The 18364-nt window shown below is 39.9% G+C and overlaps 1 protein-coding gene across 1 annotated transcript in view; it reads left to right on the forward strand.

The window, feature by feature from the left end:
- Positions 1-18364, forward strand: part of KLHL32 (kelch like family member 32) — a 408910-nt gene that overhangs the window by 367269 nt on the left and 23277 nt on the right. Inside the window, exon 9 of the mRNA XM_053712067.1 lies at positions 404-596. Coding sequence (XP_053568042.1) covers positions 404-596 — 193 coding nt within the window. The remainder of the gene's footprint in view (positions 1-403; positions 597-18364) is intronic.

Below are 18364 nucleotides of genomic sequence, written 5' to 3' on the forward strand. Positions count from 1 at the left end.
CATCACTACAACATTTTTTGCAAATCAGACACTCATGAGCCTACCTACATTGCATATGCTTGCTTAGCAATGACAATTACATTTGACTTAACCATCCCTTTAAGAGGTGTAATTCTATTTTTGGACCCAAGCAGCACAAGGCCTTGAGCCAAGCTTGCATTATTGCTACTTATCTAATACTATTAATACTGATGGTCTGGTACCGATTGCCTCAGCAATAACAGTTGTTAGATATTCTATAACCAAAAGAGCGCTGGCATTTTACATTTTATAGATCTTCAATGTTTTACTTTTCTGTATTACTTTTTAAGTAGTGGTTTGTTGAACATTTTGTGCATGATTTACTCACTGCATACCTAAACACTATATGGTTTCTTCCATATTCTTAATTTGAATTTTCTAGAATGAATGGATCAGTCGTAGTCCTATGTTGCAGAGGAGAGTTTATCATGCTATGGCAGCTGTCCAAAGGAAGCTTTATGTACTGGGTGGAAATGATTTAGACTACAATAACGATCGGATCCTAGTGAGGCATATAGATTCATATAACATTGACACAGACCAATGGACACGCTGCAACTTCAACTTACTCACAGGCAAGTATTATATCTAATAAACATTCCATAGCAAGCAAATACGTTGCACAATACACTAATTGTATCTAATATGTTTTAGCTCATCCATAGAACATACAGCCTATATTTAGCTCTATTTTTATATATGACACCAAGATAATTTTTTGTTTCCCCCCTACACTATGAGCATGTTTCTTTAAAATATTACAATTTTGTATCAATACATGTAAAAAAAAAATAATAATGTACAGACACTTATGATGGCAGTCTCCATAAACTAGCTTTAAGGGCACATGAAACCCACAATTTCTCTTGTAAGGTGTATCCAGTCCACGGATCATCCATTACTTGTGGGATATTCTCCTTCCCAACAGGAAGTTGCAAGAGGATCACCCACAGCAGAGCTGCTATATAGCTCCTCCCCTAACTGCCATATCCAGTCATTCTCTTGCAAACTCTCAACATAGCTGGAGGTAGTAAGAGGAAAGTGGTGTAATATAGTTAGTTTTTTCTTCAATCAAAAGTTTGTTTTTAAATGGTACCGGAGTTGTACTATTTTATCTCAGGCAGCATTTAGAAGAAGAATCTGCCTGCGTTTTTCTATGATCTTAGCAGAAGTAACTAAGATCCACTGCTGTTCTCACATATGTCTGAGGAGTGAGGTAACTTCAGAGGGAGAATGGCGTGCAGGTTATCCTGCAATAAGGTATGTGCAGTTTAAGTTTTTCTAGGGATGGAATTTGCTAGAAAAAAGCTGCTGATACCGGATTAATGTAAGTTAAGCCTAAATACAGTGATTTAATAGCGACTAGTATCAGGCTTGCTATCAGAGGTATATACTCTGATTAATGTGCAATATAAAACGTTTGCTGGCATGTTTAATCGTTTTTATATATGCTTTGGTGATAAAACTTTTTGGGGCCTAGTTTTTTCCACATGGCTGGCTTGATTTTTGCCTAGAAACAGTTTCCTGAGGCTTTCCACTGTTGTAATATGAGTGGGAGGGGCCTATTTTAGCGCTTTTTAGCGCAGTTAAAATTACAGACAGAGACATTCAGCTTCCCTCAGCAGTCCCCTGCATGCTTTAGGACATCTCTGAAGGGCTCAAAAGGCTTCAAAAGTCATATATTGAGGAAGGTAAAGCCACAGTGGTGCTGTGGCAGTTGTGACTGTTTAAAAAACTTTTTTTCAATTTGTTAATCAGTTTTTTGTATTAAGGGGTTAATCATCCATTTGCAAGTGGGTGCAATGCTCTGCTAACTTGTTACATACACTGTAAAAATTTTGTTAGTTTAACTGCCTTTTTTCACTGTTATTTCAAATTTTAGCAAAATTTGTTTCCCTTAAAGACACAGTAATGTTTTTTATATTGCTTGTTTAACTTGATGTAAAGTGTTTTCCAAGCTTGCTAGTCTCATTGCTAGTCTGTATAAACATGTCTGACATAGAGGAAACTCCTTGTTCATTATGTTTAAAAGCCATGGTGGAACCCCATATGAGAATGTGTACTAAATGTATTGATTTCACTTTAAACAATAAAGATCAGCTTTTATCTTTAAAAAATTTATCACCAGAGGATTCTGGCGAGGGGGAAGTTATGCCGACTGACTCTCCCCATGTGTCAGACCCTTTGACTCCCGCTCAAGGGACTCACGCTAAAATGGCGCCAAGTACATCAAAGACACCCATAGCGGTATTAGCCAGACTGCCGGAATTCAGAGGAAAGCGCGATAGCTCTGGGGTTAGACGTAGTACAGAGCGCGCAGATGCCTTAAGGCCCATGTCTGATACTGCGTCACAATATGCAGAAGCTGAGGAAGGAGAGCTTCAGTCTGTGGGTGACATTTCTGATTCGGGGAAACCTGATTCAGATATTTCTACTTTTAAATTTAAGCTTGAGAACCTCCGTGTATTGCTTGGGGAGGTGTTAGCTGCTCTGAATGACTGTGACACAATTGCAGTACCAGAGAAAAAGAGAAATTGTGTAGACTGGATAAATACTATGCAGTGCCGGTGTGTACTGATGTTTTTCCAATACCTAAAAGGTTTACAGAAATCATTAATAAGGAGTGGGATAGACCCGGTGTGCTGTTTTCTCCCCCTCCTATTTTTAGAAAAATGTTTCCAATAGACGCCACCACACTGGACTTATGGCAGAAGGTCCCTAAGGTGGAGGGAGCAGTTTCTACTTTAGCAAAGCGTACCACTATCCCTGTCGAGGACAGTTGTGCTTTTTCAGATCCAATGGATAAAAAATTAGAAGGTTACCTTAAGAAAATGTTTATTCTACAAGGTTTTATCCTGCAGCCCTTTGCATGCATTGCGCCTGTCACTGCTGCTGCGGCGTTCTGGTTTGAGTCTCTGGAAGAGACCTTTCAGACAGCTACTCCATTGACTGAAATACTTGACAAGCTTAGAACACTTAAGCTAGCTAATTCTTTTGTTTCTGACGCCATTGTTCATTTGACTAAACTAACGGCTAAGAATTCTGGATTCGCCATCCAGGCGCGTAGGGCGCTATGGCTTAAATCTTGGTCAGCTGACAGGACTTCAAAGTCTAAATTACTTAACATTCCCTTCAAGGGGCAGACCCTATTCGGGCCTGGTTTGAAGGAAATTATTGCTGACATTACTGGAGGTAAGGGTCATACCCTTCCTCAAGACAGGGCCAAATCAAAGGCCAAACAGTCTAATTTTCGTGCCTTTCGAAACTTCAAGGCAGGTGCAGCATCAACTTCCTCTGCTACAAGACAAGAGGGAACTTTTGCTCAATCCAAGCCGGGCTGGAAACCTAACCAGTCCTGGAACAAAGGCAAGCAGGCCAGAAAGCCTGCTGCTGCCTCTAAGACAGCATGAAGGAACGACCCCCTATCCGGTAACAGATCTAGTAGGGGGCAGACTTTCTCTCTTCGCCCAGGCGTGGGCAAGAGATTTTCAGGATCCCTGGGCGTTGGAGATCATATCTCAGGGATATCTTCTGGACTTCAAAGCTTCCCCTCCTCAAGGGAGATTTCACCTTTCGAGATTATCTGTAAACCAGATAAAGAAAGAGGCATTCTTACGCTGTGTGCAAGACCTCCTAGTTATGGGAGTGATCTGTCCAGTTCCACAGTCGGAACAGGGACAGGGTTTTTATTCAAATCTGTTTGTGGTTCCCAAAAAAGAGGGAACCTTCAGACCCATTTTGGATCTAAAGATCTTAAACAAATTCCTCAGAGTTCCATCGTTCAAAATGGAAACTATTCGGACCATCCTACCTATGATCCAGGAGGGTCAGTACATGACCACAGTGGATTTGAAGGATGCTTACCTTCACATACCGATTCACAAAGATCATCATCGGTTCCTAAGGTTTGCCTTTCTGGACAGACATTACCAATTTGTGGCTCTTCCCTTCGGGTTAGCTACAGCTCCAAGAATCTTTACAAAGGTTCTGGGATCGCTTCTGGCGGTCCTAAGACCGCGAGGTATATCAGTGGCCCCTTATCTGGACGACATCCTGATACAGGCGTCAAGCTTTCAGATTACCAAGTCACATATGGACATAGTTCTGGCATTTCTCAGGTCACATGGGTGGAAGGTGAACGAGGAAAAGAGTTCTCTATCCCCACTCACAAGAGTCTCCTTCCTAGGGACTCTGATAGATTCTGTAAAAATGAAGATTTACCTGACAGAATCCAGGTTATCAAAGCTTCTAAAGTCTTGCCGTGTTCTTCATTCTATTCCGTGCCCTCCGGTGGCTCAGTGTATGGAAGTAATCGTCTTGATGGTAGCGGCGATGGACATAGTGCCATTTGCGCGACTACATCTCAGACCGCTGCAACTATGCATGCTCAGTCAGTGGAATGGAGATTACACAGATTTGTCCCCTCTGCTAAATCTGGATCAAGAGACCAGAGATTCTCTTCTCTGGTGGCTATCTCGCGTCCATCTGTCCAAAGGTATGACCTTTCGCAGGCCAGATTGGACAATTGTAACAACAGATGCCAGCCTTCTAGGTTGGGGTGCAGTCTGGAATTCCCTGAAGGCTCAGGGATCGTGGACTCAGGAGGAGAATCTCCTCCCAATAAATATTCTGGAGTTAAGAGCAATATTCAATGCTCTTCTAGCTTGGCCTCAGTTAGCAACCCTGAGGTTCATCAGATTTCAGTCGGACAACATCACGACTGTGGCTTACATCAACCATCAAGGGGGGACCAGGAGTTCCCTAGCGATGTTAGAAGTCTCCAAGATAATTCACTGGGCAGAGACTCACTCTTGCCAGCTATCAGCAATCCATATCCCAGGTGTAGAGAACTGGGAGGCGGATTTTCTAAGTCCTTAGACTTTTCATCCGGGGGAGTGGGAACTCCATCCGGAGGTGTTTGCTCAATTGGTTCATCGTTGGGGCAAACCAGAACTGGATCTCATGGCGTCTCGCCAGGACGCCAAGCTTCCTTGTTACGGATCCAGGTTCAGGGACCCAGAAGCGACACTGATAGATGCTCTAGCAGCGCCTTGGTTCTTCAACCTGGGTTATGTGATTCCACCGTTTCCTCTGCTCCCTCGACTGATTGCCAAAATCAAACAGGAGAGAGCAGGACCTGGTATGCAGACCTAGTGGACATTGCATCCTTTCCACCATGGACCCTGCCTCTGAGACAAGACCTTCTACTACAAGGTCCTTTCAATCATCCGAATCTAATTTCTCTGAGACTGACTGCATGGAGATTGAACGCTTGATTTTATCAAAGCGTGGCTTCTCCGAGTCAGTCATTGATACCCTTATACAGGCACGATAGCCTGTCACCAGGAAAATCTACCATAAGATATGGCGTAAATACCTTTATTGGTGTGAATCCAAGAATTACTCATGGAGTAAGGTTAGGATTCCTAGGATATTGTCCTTTCTCCAAGAGGGTTTGGAAAAAGGATTATCAGCTAGTTCTTTAAAGGGACAGATTTCTGCTCTGTCTATTCTTTTGCACAAGCGTCTGGCAGAAGTTCCAGACGTTCAAGCTTTTTGTCAGGCTTTGGTTAGAATTAAGCCTGTGTTTAAACCTGTTGCTCCCCCATGGAGCTTAAACTTGGTTCTTAAAGTTCTGCAAGGGGTTCCGTTTGAACCCCTTCATTCCATTGATATCAAACTTTTATCTTGGAAAGTTCTGTTTTTGATGGCTATTTCCTCGGCTCGGAGAGTCTCTGAGTTATCTGCCTTACAATGTGATTCTCCTTATCTGATTTTCCATTCAGATAAAGTAGTTCTGCGTACAAAACCTGGGTTTTTACCTAAGGTAGTTTCTAACAAGAATATCAATCAAGAGATTGTTGTTCCATCATTGTTTCCTAATCCTTCTTCAAAGAAGGAACGCCTTTTACATAATCTGGACGTGGTCCGTGCTTTAAAGTTTTACTTACAAGCTACTAAAGATTTTCGCCAAACATCTACACTGTTTGTTGTTTACTCTGGACAGAGGAGAGGTCAAAAAGCTTCGGCAACCTCTTCAACCTTTCTTTTTGGCTTCGGAGCGTAATACGCTTAGCCTATGAGACTGCTGGACAGCAGCCCCCTGAAAGGATTACAGCTCATTCTACTAGAGCTGTGGCTTCCACCTGGGCCTTTAAAAATGAGGCTTCTGTTGAACAGATTTGCAAGGCGGCGACTTGGTCTTTGCTTCATACCTTTTCAAAAATTTACAAATTTGATACTTTTGCTTCTTCGGAGGCTATTTTTTGGGAGAAAGGTTCTACAGGCAGTGGTTCCTTCCATTTAAGCCTGCCTTGTCCCTCCCTTCATCCGTGTACTTTGGCTTTGGTATTGGTATCCCACAAGTAATGGATGATCCGTGGACTGGATACACCTTACAAGAGAAAACATAATTTATGCTTACCTGATAAATTTATTTCTCTTGTGGTGTATCCAGTCCACGGCCCGCCCTGTCTTTTTTTTTTTTTTTTTTTTTTTAAAGTATTTTATTTGAGGTTGCAAAAGTGATACAGGCGGCAAGATAAGAATAGAAAAAAAAAATACAAAAACAAAGACAAAACTTCACAGTTTCACTAGCATAAGAGAGCAACTACACTGTTTACAAGTTAAGTGAAATTTTGAATAAACAATTAAACGCCCAATCATACTAATAGATGTTAACCTCTAATTTTTCTATTAATAAGAGATATCCCCTTACAACCTGATAGATAGTCAGATAATAATTTCCCTTACTGAAACATAGAGGTCTCTTTTGTACCTCCTGGTATAGAAATAAATCAGGGTAGGGAATTTTGGGGGAAAGAAATAAAAGAACAAATGGGCCTCTTTTGGGCCCCAATTGGAGACACATAACTTAAATGTATATTTGATGCAGAAAGAGAACATTTAAATGACCACAAAATAATTTGCATTATACTCTATTAATAAGGTAGGGAGAGAGAACCTATGTTATGCGGCTGCAATATTTAAGTACTCAATCAATATGATTCTGTGCTTCTTACTAAAAATTGTGAGGGCAACGCAACCCTAAGCAAACCAGGAGTGTGACTTGATAATATAAACTCGTGGGAATTATATGTCCCGTTGTTAACATACTTATTAGGAAAGTCACGGTTATGAAATCTTCATAGACAGAAAGGAGCATTGACTAGAACAAGGTTAATGCAAGCAACCCCACTCCAAAAGTCCATATAAACTTATTATAAGCCAAATGTCCAGGATATCAGTCCTTGTCGCCTTGTCTCATCTAACCCACGCCATGTCTCACACGTCGAGGGGCACTCTCTAGGTAAAAAGCAAGGCTGCATAACATTGAAGAGTTCCCCAGTGTCACACAATATAAGCCGTACACCCCCTTCAGGATATCCCCAACTATCTCACATGGCTGCTCTAAGGTATTTTCAGTCACAACCTGAGCTAGATCAGGATCCGTTAACCACAGCCGCCTCTGCTGAAGCGCGACACTCCAGTCAGTCTGGGTGAATACAGTCGCCGCTGCTTCCCAGGGTCTTGCCAGACGCTCCGGTTCAAACCCTTCAACTGGCGACCCGATTCCACACAGCACACTGTTTCCAGCGGAGGTATGATAAGTTAGTATAGCGCTTGCTTTCTTGCTCTGAATTGAAAGCTTTTGTGAATGTGAAAGGATTAAGAGGCTCCTGCTTGCTGGCTTGGAGGGGATCTCTTTTATGTCCAGGCCCTTGTTCCGGTCTCCATTTTTTATGGTAGTAGTGTGTGCGATCCGGGGCTGTGCAGCTATTGTCACCTCTAGCGAATCCAGCTTGTCCCTCCTTACTTGCTCACCATTTTCAAGGATAGCGTCGGATAACTCAGAAGGGCATGTCTGAGTCTTAGGCGTGCAGGCACGACCCTAGTCGTATGCCAGGTGGTCAGTAATGGTTTTAAGTTGTACTTCCAGTAATCTGGCAAAGGTAGTCGTTAGTGATGTACCTCCGTCGTCCATTGTGTATCCGTACGTGAGATACTTTCTCCCACAAAGTTAAGGCACTGGCCGTGCAGCAATGGCACGGCAGGTATGAGGACAGATGAGGCCCCAGTGATTAGGGAAGGCCTCAAAGTACAAAGTCCAGTACTGATGGCACGCAGGCCACACTACAGTCAAAAATCCCTGTTTTTGGGTCTGAGTGTCTCCAGCTAAGCTTCTCCACCAATCTAGATCATCTGTCACCAAGATTTAAATGAAATTTGAGGTAAATGTGGTGAATAAATCTGGAGCTGAAGCTCAGTGCGACCAGCAAGATGGCCGCTGCCCGGAAGTCCCCCGCCCTGTCTTTTTAAGGCAGGTCTAAATTTTAATTTAAACTACAGTCACCACTGCACCCTATGGTTTCTCCTTTCTCGGCTTGTTTCGGTCGAATGACTGGATATGGCAGTTCATGGGCAGTTATTTTGCGCCTTGGTTTTTCCACACGCTTCTTGCGACCCTGTTGACTATTTTGAATGAAACGCTTGATTGTTCGATGATCACGCTTCAGAAGCTTTGCAATTTTAAGAGTGCTGCATCCCTCTGCAAGATATCTCACTATTTTTGATTTTTATGAGCCTGTCAAGTCCTTCTTTTGACCCATTTTGCCAAAGGAAAGGAAGTTGCCTAATAATTATGCACACCTGATATAGGGTGTTGATGTCATTAGACCACACCCCTTCTCATTACAGAGATGCACATCACCTAATATGCTTAATTGGTAGTAGGCTTTCGAGCCTATACAGCTTGGAGTAAGACAACATGCATAAAGAGGATGATGTGGTCAAAATACTCATTTGCCTAATAATTCTGCACTCCCTGTAATATGTTTCACTAAGCTAGACATACATCAGCAACTTGGTCTAGAATTATTTATGGCAACAGTGATAAACGTCAACTAATAGTGACTAGTTTCTTTGATGACAAAATAGTTTCAGATCATCTGTAACAGATTATATTCAAAGAGCATTATTATGATACTACTTACATGCAGTTTCATGACATTTCAGCTTTCACATAACATTATATTCATTAATTATTATTAATGATACCTTTACCAAAATACAATTAATATTGTATGCTACATGTTCATAGAATATTAAATGTAATAAATGTTTCCATTTTGACTTAACACTAATTCCTTTTCTCAAACTGTGCTAGTTATAAGGTTTTTGCATGGATACATTGATTAAACATACAGGCACATAGGACACTCATCTCTAATACACTATTTTTAGGTTGGCAGTACCCATAATGCCAGACTATCAAGATTGAAATAAAACCTCTCTACTCTTGATTTGCATATACAGACACAAGCAACTGACCTAATTCTGCCGGAGTTAGTCTCACACGTGCCATTCTGCAAACCTACTGATCACCTGTTTCTCGGTAGCCTTCAGTAATCTCCATCATATTGGAGATAATGTACTTGATCCACCATAAAGCTTTCCCTGCCAGTCAAGCACTGCTTACAGATAACAGGGGTGTACATTTCCATGCAGATCAAACACCAACTCCATGCTCTATAGATACAGATTAAGGCTTTTTCAGCTCACTGCATTAGATACCTTCTTTACAATGTATTTACATTATCACATTTACTTTGTTGTCTTGGTATATTTTGTTGAACGTGGGTAGGTAAGCTCAGGAGTGTAAACATGTCAGGAACACTGTATGGCAGCAGCTTTGCAAGAAGGCTTTCAACATTTTCATACGTTTTACAGATGCACGCTACCTACCCAGGTATGCTCTTCAACAGAGAACACCATCAGCCTTAAAGGGACATTATACACTAGATTTTTCTTTGCATAAATGTTTTGTAGATGATCTATATATAGCCCATACAGTTTTTTGTTTTTTTAAATGTATAGTTTTGCTTATTTTTAAATAACATTGCTCTGATTTTCAGACTCCTAACCAAGCCCCAAAGTTTTAGGAGAATACCGACGTATACCTACTCCAGCTTGCTCCTGTTTGTGTAAAGGGTCTTTTCATATGGAGAGGAATGGGGGGAGTGTCTGATATTTCCCACTTGCAGTGGGTGTTCCAGTAACCTTTCAAACAGTGCTAAACTGGAAGCTTCTAAGTACGTTTTTAAACAGTTTTATACTGGATTTTTATATCAGTATCTGTGCATATTATTCTTTATAGTAGTGTCTATTACATGCAGTTATATGAAAATTGGTGTATACTGTCCCTTTAAGTAAATTTACACATTTTATAATGGAATTAAGTAGGAAACATTTTAAAAATTGTACACACTGTCTGAATCATGAAAGAAATATTTTTGGGTTTCATGTTCCTTTCTTTCATCATTTAGATAGAGCATGTGATTTTAAACAACTTTCCAATTTATTTCTGTTATTTAATTTGTTTTGTTTTCTCTGTATACTTTGTTGAAAAGGATACCTAGGTAGGCTCAGGATTTACTCATTGGTGGCTGCACATATATGCCTTATGTTATTGGCTCACTTGATGCATTTAACTAGCTCCCAGTAGTGCATTGCTGCTTCTCCAACAAAGGATATCAAGAGACATAATTTGCGGGGTCTAGTGGACTCTCCCCACCATGAAATAAATTAATTTATCAGGTAAGCATAAATTATATTTTCTTTTCTTTCATACAGGAGGTGGGTGTCCATGATCCACAAGTAATTTGTGCTGGACCAGACAACATATTGTACAATGCCATTTAGATTAGATTTTTTTATTTTTAATGCAAAGAAAACATACACCAAAGATATTAATGTCCGAAACTACTGCCTGAAGCACTTCCTACCAAAAGCTGCTTCAGCAGAAGCAAAAACAGCAAAATGGTAGAATTTGGAAATAGTATGTAAATAAGACAAAATTGCTGCCTTGAAAATCTAATCAACAGAAGCCTCATTCTTAAAGGTCCAAGAAGCAGCCACTGATCTGGTAGAATGTGCAGTAATCCATTTGGGAGGAAACTGTCCCACCTTCATGAAAGCATTATGAAGCAAAAGCTTCAACCAAGAGGCTATGAAAACTGAAGAAGCCTTCTGACCCTTTCTGGAACCAGAAAAATTAACAAAAAAGCTAGAGAATAGTCTAAAATCCTTAGTAACCTGTAAATAGACCACATCCACATTGTAGAGAAGCATCTTCTTAGAATTCTGAGGATTAGGACAAAAAGAAAGAAAAACAATCTCACAATTGATATTCTCAGAAGAAACCACCTGAGGCAAAAAGTATAACTTAGTTCTCAAAGCTTCCTTATCCTGATGAAAAATAGGAGACTCACAAGAAAAAGCAGACAATTTAGAAACTCTATAGTAGAAGAGATTGCCAAGACAAACATAACCTTGCAGAACAATAGCTGAATATCCAAATTATGCATAGATTCAAAAGGAGAAACCTGCAAAACTCTAAAAAAACAAATTAGGATTTCAATCCTGACTAAAGCCTGGACAAAACTTTGAATATCAGAAAATTTTGCAGACTTCTTCTGAAACAAGACAGAGTTGAAAAACATAATTTATGTAAGAACTTACCTGATAAATTCATTTCTTTCATATTAGCAAGAGTCCATGAGCTAGTGACGTATGGGATATACATTCCTACCAGGAGGGGCAAAGTTTCCCAAACCTTAAAATGCCTATAAATACACCCCTCACCACACCCACAATTCAGTTTAACGAATAGCCAAGAAGTGGGGTGATAAGAAAAAAGTGCGAAAGCATATAAAATAAGGAATTGGAATAATTGTGCTTTATACAAAAAAATCATAACCACCACAAAAAAGGGCGGGCCTCATGGACTCTTGCTAATATGAAAGAAATGAATTTATCAGGTAAGTTCTTACATAAATTATGTTTTCTTTCATGTAATTAGCAAGAGTCCATGAGCTAGTGACGTATGGGATAATGACTACCCAAGATGTGGATCTTTCCACACAAGAGTCACTAGAGAGGGAGGGATAAAATAAAGACAGCCAATTCCTGCTGAAAATAATCCACACCCAAAATAAAGTTTAATGAAAAACATAAGCAGAAGATTCAAACTGAAACCGCTGCCTGAAGTACTTTTCTACCAAAAACTGCTTCAGAAGAAGAAAATACATCAAAATGGTAGAATTTGGTAAAAGTATGCAAAGAGGACCAAGTTGCCGCTTTGCAAATCTGATCAACCGAAGCTTCATTCCTAAACGCCCAGGAAGTAGAAACTGACCTAGTAGAATGAGCTGTAATCCTATGAGGCGGAGTCTTACCCGACTCAACATAGGCAAGATGAATTAAAGATTTCAACCAAGATGCCAAAGAAATGGCAGAAGTTTTCTGGCCTTTCTAAAACCGGAAAAGATAACAAATAAACTAGAAGTCTTTCGGAAAGACTTAGTAGCTTCAACATAATATTTCAAAGCTCTAATAACATCCAAAGAATGCAACGATTTCTCCTTAGAATTCTTAGGATTAGGACATAATGAAGGAACCACAATGTCTCTACTAATGTTGTTGGAATTCACAACTTAGGTAAAAATTCAAAAGAAGTTCGCAACACCGCCTTATCCTGATGAAAAATCAAAAAAGGAGACTCACAAGAAAGAGCAGATAATTCAGAAACTCTTCTGGCAGAAGAGATGGCCAAAAGGAACAAAACTTTCCAAGAAAGTAATTTAATATCCAATGAATGCATAGGTTCAAATGGAGGAGCTTGAAGAGCCCCCAGAACCAAATTCAAACTCCAAGGAGGAGAAATTGACTTAATGACAGGCTTTATACGAACCAAAGCTTGTACAAAACAATGAATATCAGGAAGAATAGCAATCTTTCTGTGAAAAAGAACAGAAAGAGCAGAGATTTGACCTTTCAAGGAACTTGCGGACAAACCCTTATCTAAACCATCCTGAAGAAACTGTAATATTCTCGGTATTCTAAAAGAATGCCAAGAAAAATGATGAGAAAGACACCAAGAAATATAAGTCTTCCAGACTCTATAATATATCTCTCTGGATACAGATTTACGAGCCTGTAACATAGTATTAATCACAGAGTCAGAGAAACCTCTTTGACCAAGAATCAAGCGTTCAATCTCCATACCTTTAAATTTAAGGATTTCAGATCCTGATGGAAAAAAGGACCTTGAGACAAAAGGTCTGGTCTTAACGGAAGAGTCCACGGTTGGCAAGAGGCCATCCGGACAAGATCCGCATACCAAAACCTGAGAGGCCATGCCGGAGCTACCAGCAGAACAAACGAGCATTCCTTCAGAATCTTGGAGAATACTCTTGGAAGAAGAACTAGAGGCGGAAAGATATAGGCAGGATGATACTTCCAAGGAAGAGATAATGCATCCACTGCCTCCGCCTGAGGATCCCGGGATCTGGACAGATACCTGGGAAGTTTCTTGTTTAGATGAGAAGCCATCAGATCTATTTCTGGAAGTTCCCACATTTGAACAATCTGAAGAAATACCTCTGGGTGAAGAGACCATTCGCCCGGATGCAACGTTTGGCGACTGAGATAATCCGCTTTCCAATTGTCCATACCTGGGATATGAACCGCAGAGATTAGACAGGAGCTGGATTCCGCCCAAACCAAAATTCGAGATACTTCTTTCATAGCCAGAGGACTGTGAGTCCCTCCTTGATGATTGATGTATGCCACAGCTGTGACATTGTCTATCTGAAAACAAATGAACAACTCTCTCTTCAGAAGAGGCCAAGACTGAAGAGCTCTGAAAATTGCACGGAGTTCCAAAATATTGATCGGAAATCTCACCTCCTGAGATTCCCAAACCCCTTGTGCCGTCAGATACCCCCACACAGCTCCCCAACCTGTAAAACTTGCATCTGTTGAGATTATAGTCCAGGTCGGAAGAACAAAGAAGCCCCCTGAACTAAACGATGGTGATCTGTCCACCATGTCAGAGAGTGTCGTAAAATCGGTTTAAAGATATTAATTGAGATATCTTTGAGTAATCCCTGCACCATTGGTTCAGCATACAGAGCTGAAGAGGTCGCATGTGAAAACGAGCAAAGGAGATCGCATCTGATGCGGCAGTCCTAAGACCCAACATTTCCATGCATAAGGCTACCAAAGGGAATGATTGTGACTGAAGGTTTTGACAAGCTGATATCAATGTTAAACTTCTCCTGTCTGACAAGGACAGAGTCATAGACACTGAATTTATCTAGAAACCTAAAAAGGTTACCCTTGTCTGAGGAATCAATGAACTGATTGGTAAATTGATCCTCCAACCATGAACTTGAAGAAACAACACAAGTCGATTCGTATGAGATTCTTCGAAAATGAGAAGACTGAGCAAGTACCAAGATATCGTCCAAATAAGGAAATACCAAAACCCTATTCTCTGATTACAGAAAGAAGGGCACCGAGAACCTTTGAAAAAAATTCTTGGAACTGAGGCTAGGCCAAACGGTAGAGCCACAAAACTGGTAATGCTTGTAAAAAGAGAATCTCAGACACTAAAAGTGATCTGGATGAATCGGAATATGCAGATACACATCCTGTAAATCTATTGTAGACATATAATGCCCTTGCTAAACAAAAGGCAGGATAGTCCTACAGTAACCATCTTGAATGTTGGTATCCTAACATAACGATTCAATAATGATAGATCCGGAACTGGTCTGAAGGAATTGATTTTCTTTGGTACAATGAAGAGATAAAATAAAACCCCAGCCCCTGTTCCAGAACTGGAACTGGCATAAATACTCCAGCCAACTCTAGATCTGAAACACATTTCAGAAATGCTGAGCCTTTGCTGTGTTAACTGGGACACGGGAAAGAAAAGAATCTCTTAGCAGGAGGCCTTAACTTGAAGCCAATTCTGTACCTTTCTGAAACAATGTTTCTGAAACCAGAGATTAAGAACGGAATTGATCCAAATTTCTTTGAAGAAAACGTAATCTGCCCCATACCAGCTGAGCTAGAATAAGGGCCGCACCTTCATAGGTACTTAGGAGCTGGCTATAGGTTTCTATAAGGCTTGGATATATTCCAAACTGGAAATAGTTTCCAAACTGATACCGCTCCTGAGGATGAAGGATCAGGCTTTTGTTCCTTGTTGTGAGGAAAGGAACGAAAATGATTATTTACCCTGGAAAGAAAGGGAAAGCAAAGTTGACTTAGAAGACATGTCAGCATTCCAAGTTTAATCCATAAAGCTTTTCTAGCTAAAATAGCTAGAGACATATACCTGACATCAACTCTAATGATATCAAAAGATGGTATCACCAATAAAATTATTAGCATGTTATAGAATAATAATAATGCTATAAAATTATGATCTGTTACTTGTTGCGCTAAAGCTTCTAACCAAAAAGTTGAAGCTGCAGCAACATCCGCTAAAAATATAGCAGGTCTAAGAAGATTACCTGAACATAAGGAAGCTTTTCTTAGAAAGGATTCAATTTTCCTAACTAAAGGATCCTTAATTAAGTACTATCTGCCGTAGGAATAGTAGTACATTAGCAGGAGTAGAGACAGCCCCATAACCTTAGGGATTTTTGTCCCAAAAAACTCTAATCTGTCAGATGGCACAGGATATAATTTGCTTAAACGTCTAGAAGGAGTAAATAAATTACCCAAATTATTCCATTCCCTGGAAATTACTTCAGAAATAGCATCAGGGAGATAAAACACTTCTGGAATAACTACAGGAGATTTAAAAACCTTATTTAAACGTTTACATTTAGTATCAAGAGGACCAGAATCCTCTATTTCTAATGCAAATAACACTTCTTTAAGTAAAGAACGAATAAATTCCATCTTGAACAAATACAAAGATTTATCAGCATCAACCTCTGAGACAGAAACCTCTGAACCAGAAGAACCATTATCAGTATCAGAATGATGATGTTCATTTAAAAATTCATCTGAAAAAAGAGAAGTTTTAAAAGACTTTTATGTATACTAGAAGGAGAAATAACAGACATAGCCTTCTTAATGGATTTAAAAAATAAAATCTCTTATGTTATCAGGAACACTCTGAAAATTAGATGTTGACGGAACAGCAACAGGTAATGTAACAGTACTAAAGGAAATTTTATCTGCATTAATAAGTTTGACATGACATGCAATACAAATAACAGCTGGAGAAACAGATACCAAAAGTTTATAGCAGATACACTTAGCTTGGTAGCTCCAGCACTGTGCAGTGATTTTCCTGAAGTATCTTCTGACTCAGTTGCAACGTGGAACATCTTGCAATATGTAAAAGAAAAAAACAACATATAAAGCAAAATTGATCAAATTCCTTAAATGACAGTTTCAGGAATGGGAAAAAAATGCCAGTGAACAAGCTTCTAGCAACCAGAAGCAATAAATAATGAGACTTAAATAATGTGGAGACAAAAATGACGCCCATATTTTTTAGCGCCAAAAAAGACGCCCACATTATTTGGCGCCTAAATGCTTTTGGCGCCAAAAATGACGCCACATCCGGAACGCCGACATTTTTGACGCAAAAAAACGTCAAAAAATGACGCAACTTCCGGCGACACGTATGACGCCGGAAACAGAAAAAAAAATTTTGCGCCAAAAAAGTCAGCGCCAAGAATGACGCAATAAAATGAAGCATTTTCTGCCCCCGCGAGCCTAACAGCCCACAGGGAAAAAGTCAAATTTTTTAAGGTAAGAAAAAATGATTGAAACAAATGCATTTATCCCAAATATGAAACTGACTGAAAAATAAGGAAAGTTGAACATTCTGAGTCAAGGCAAATAAATGTTTGAATACATATATTTAGAACTTTATAAATAAAGTGCCCAACCATAGCTTAGAGTGTCACAGAAAATAAGATTTACTTACCCCAGGACACTCATCTACATGTTTGTAGAAAGCCAAACCAGTACTGAAACGAGAATCAGCAGAGGTAATGGTATATATAAGAGTATATCGTCGATCTGAAAAGGGAGGTAAGAGATGAATCTCTACGACCGATAACAGAGAACCTATGAAATAGACCCCGTAGAAGGAGATCACTGCATTCAAATAGGCAATACTCTCCTCACATCCCTCTGACATTCACTGCACGCTGAGAGGAAAACCGGGCTCCAACTTGCTGCGGAGCGCATATCAACGTAGAATCTAGCACAAACTTACTTCACCACCTCCATCGGAGGCAAAGTTTGTAAAACTGAATTGTGGGTGTGGTGAGGGGTGTATTTATAGGCATTTTAAGGTTTGGGAAACTTTGCCCCTCCTGGTAGGAATGTATATCCCATACGTCACTAGCTCATGGACTCTTGCTAATTACATGAAAGAAACTGGCCCTTATAGTAGCTGGCGGTTAAACCCTTATCCAAGCCAACCTTAATGAATAGGAGAATTCTAGGAATTCTAAAATAATTCCATCTAAAACAAAGTTTCAAGGGGGAGTTAAGTTTGTAATTTATAATGTTTTGTTAATTATATGTTATTGTAAAGGGGAAGGTGGTTTTAGACAAGCTGGACCCAGTATGGTGTGAAACTGATACTTGATGTATGTGAGGGGAGGTCACAGTATGGTCGGAGTGACATATGTGTATACAGTGATTCACCCTTTCTCAGTACTTATGATTTGTAAGTTGTTTTTAAGAAATTCAATAAAAATATTTCAATTAAAACAAAGTTTCAATGACCAAATCTGAAAATACTTCTCTGTCTTAGTTTTTAAGAGTTCAATCTCCAAGCCATCAAATACAATCTTGATGAGAAAAAAAAACAGACCATGAGACAGAAGGTTGGGGAGCAGAGGAAAAACCCATGGAGGACAATTGGACATCTGCATCAGATCCACAAACTCAAGTTCTGCGAGGTCATGCTGAAGCAATCAGAATTACTGATGCTACCTCCTGGTTGATCCTGGCTATTACTCTTGGAAACAGAACAAGAGGATAAAAAATGCAAGCCAGAAAAAACAACTAAGGAGCTACTTGTTGTTCAAACGAGAAGCCATCATATCTATTTTTCAATCTGACTGAATATTTCCAGATAAAGAAAATATTCCCTTGGATGAAGAGATTGGTAACTGAGAAAAATTGGCTTCCCAACGTGCATACACCAGTGCACGGGAAAACTAAAGGGACATGTGCTAACCTGACAGGCAAACCCGGCATGAAAAAAAAACTTGATGACCCTAAGAAACTAAAGGACGTGCGCTAACTCGATTGTGTGTAAACCCGATGTGCGCAATCCTGATGCACAAAAACATTAAATACAACACATCCCTGTATAGAGGGTTTATAAAAGATTTCCCATGAGGTGAAACAATAGAATCATAAACCATACCACAAATACATCCCTCTGACAAGCACTGTACTCTGAGGGGAAATCGGGCCTCAACATAGACTCAAAACGCCTTTCTCTGAA

The sequence above is a fragment of the Bombina bombina genome, chromosome 4 (assembly GCF_027579735.1).
Source record: "Bombina bombina isolate aBomBom1 chromosome 4, aBomBom1.pri, whole genome shotgun sequence".
NCBI lineage: Eukaryota > Metazoa > Chordata > Amphibia > Anura > Bombinatoridae > Bombina > Bombina bombina.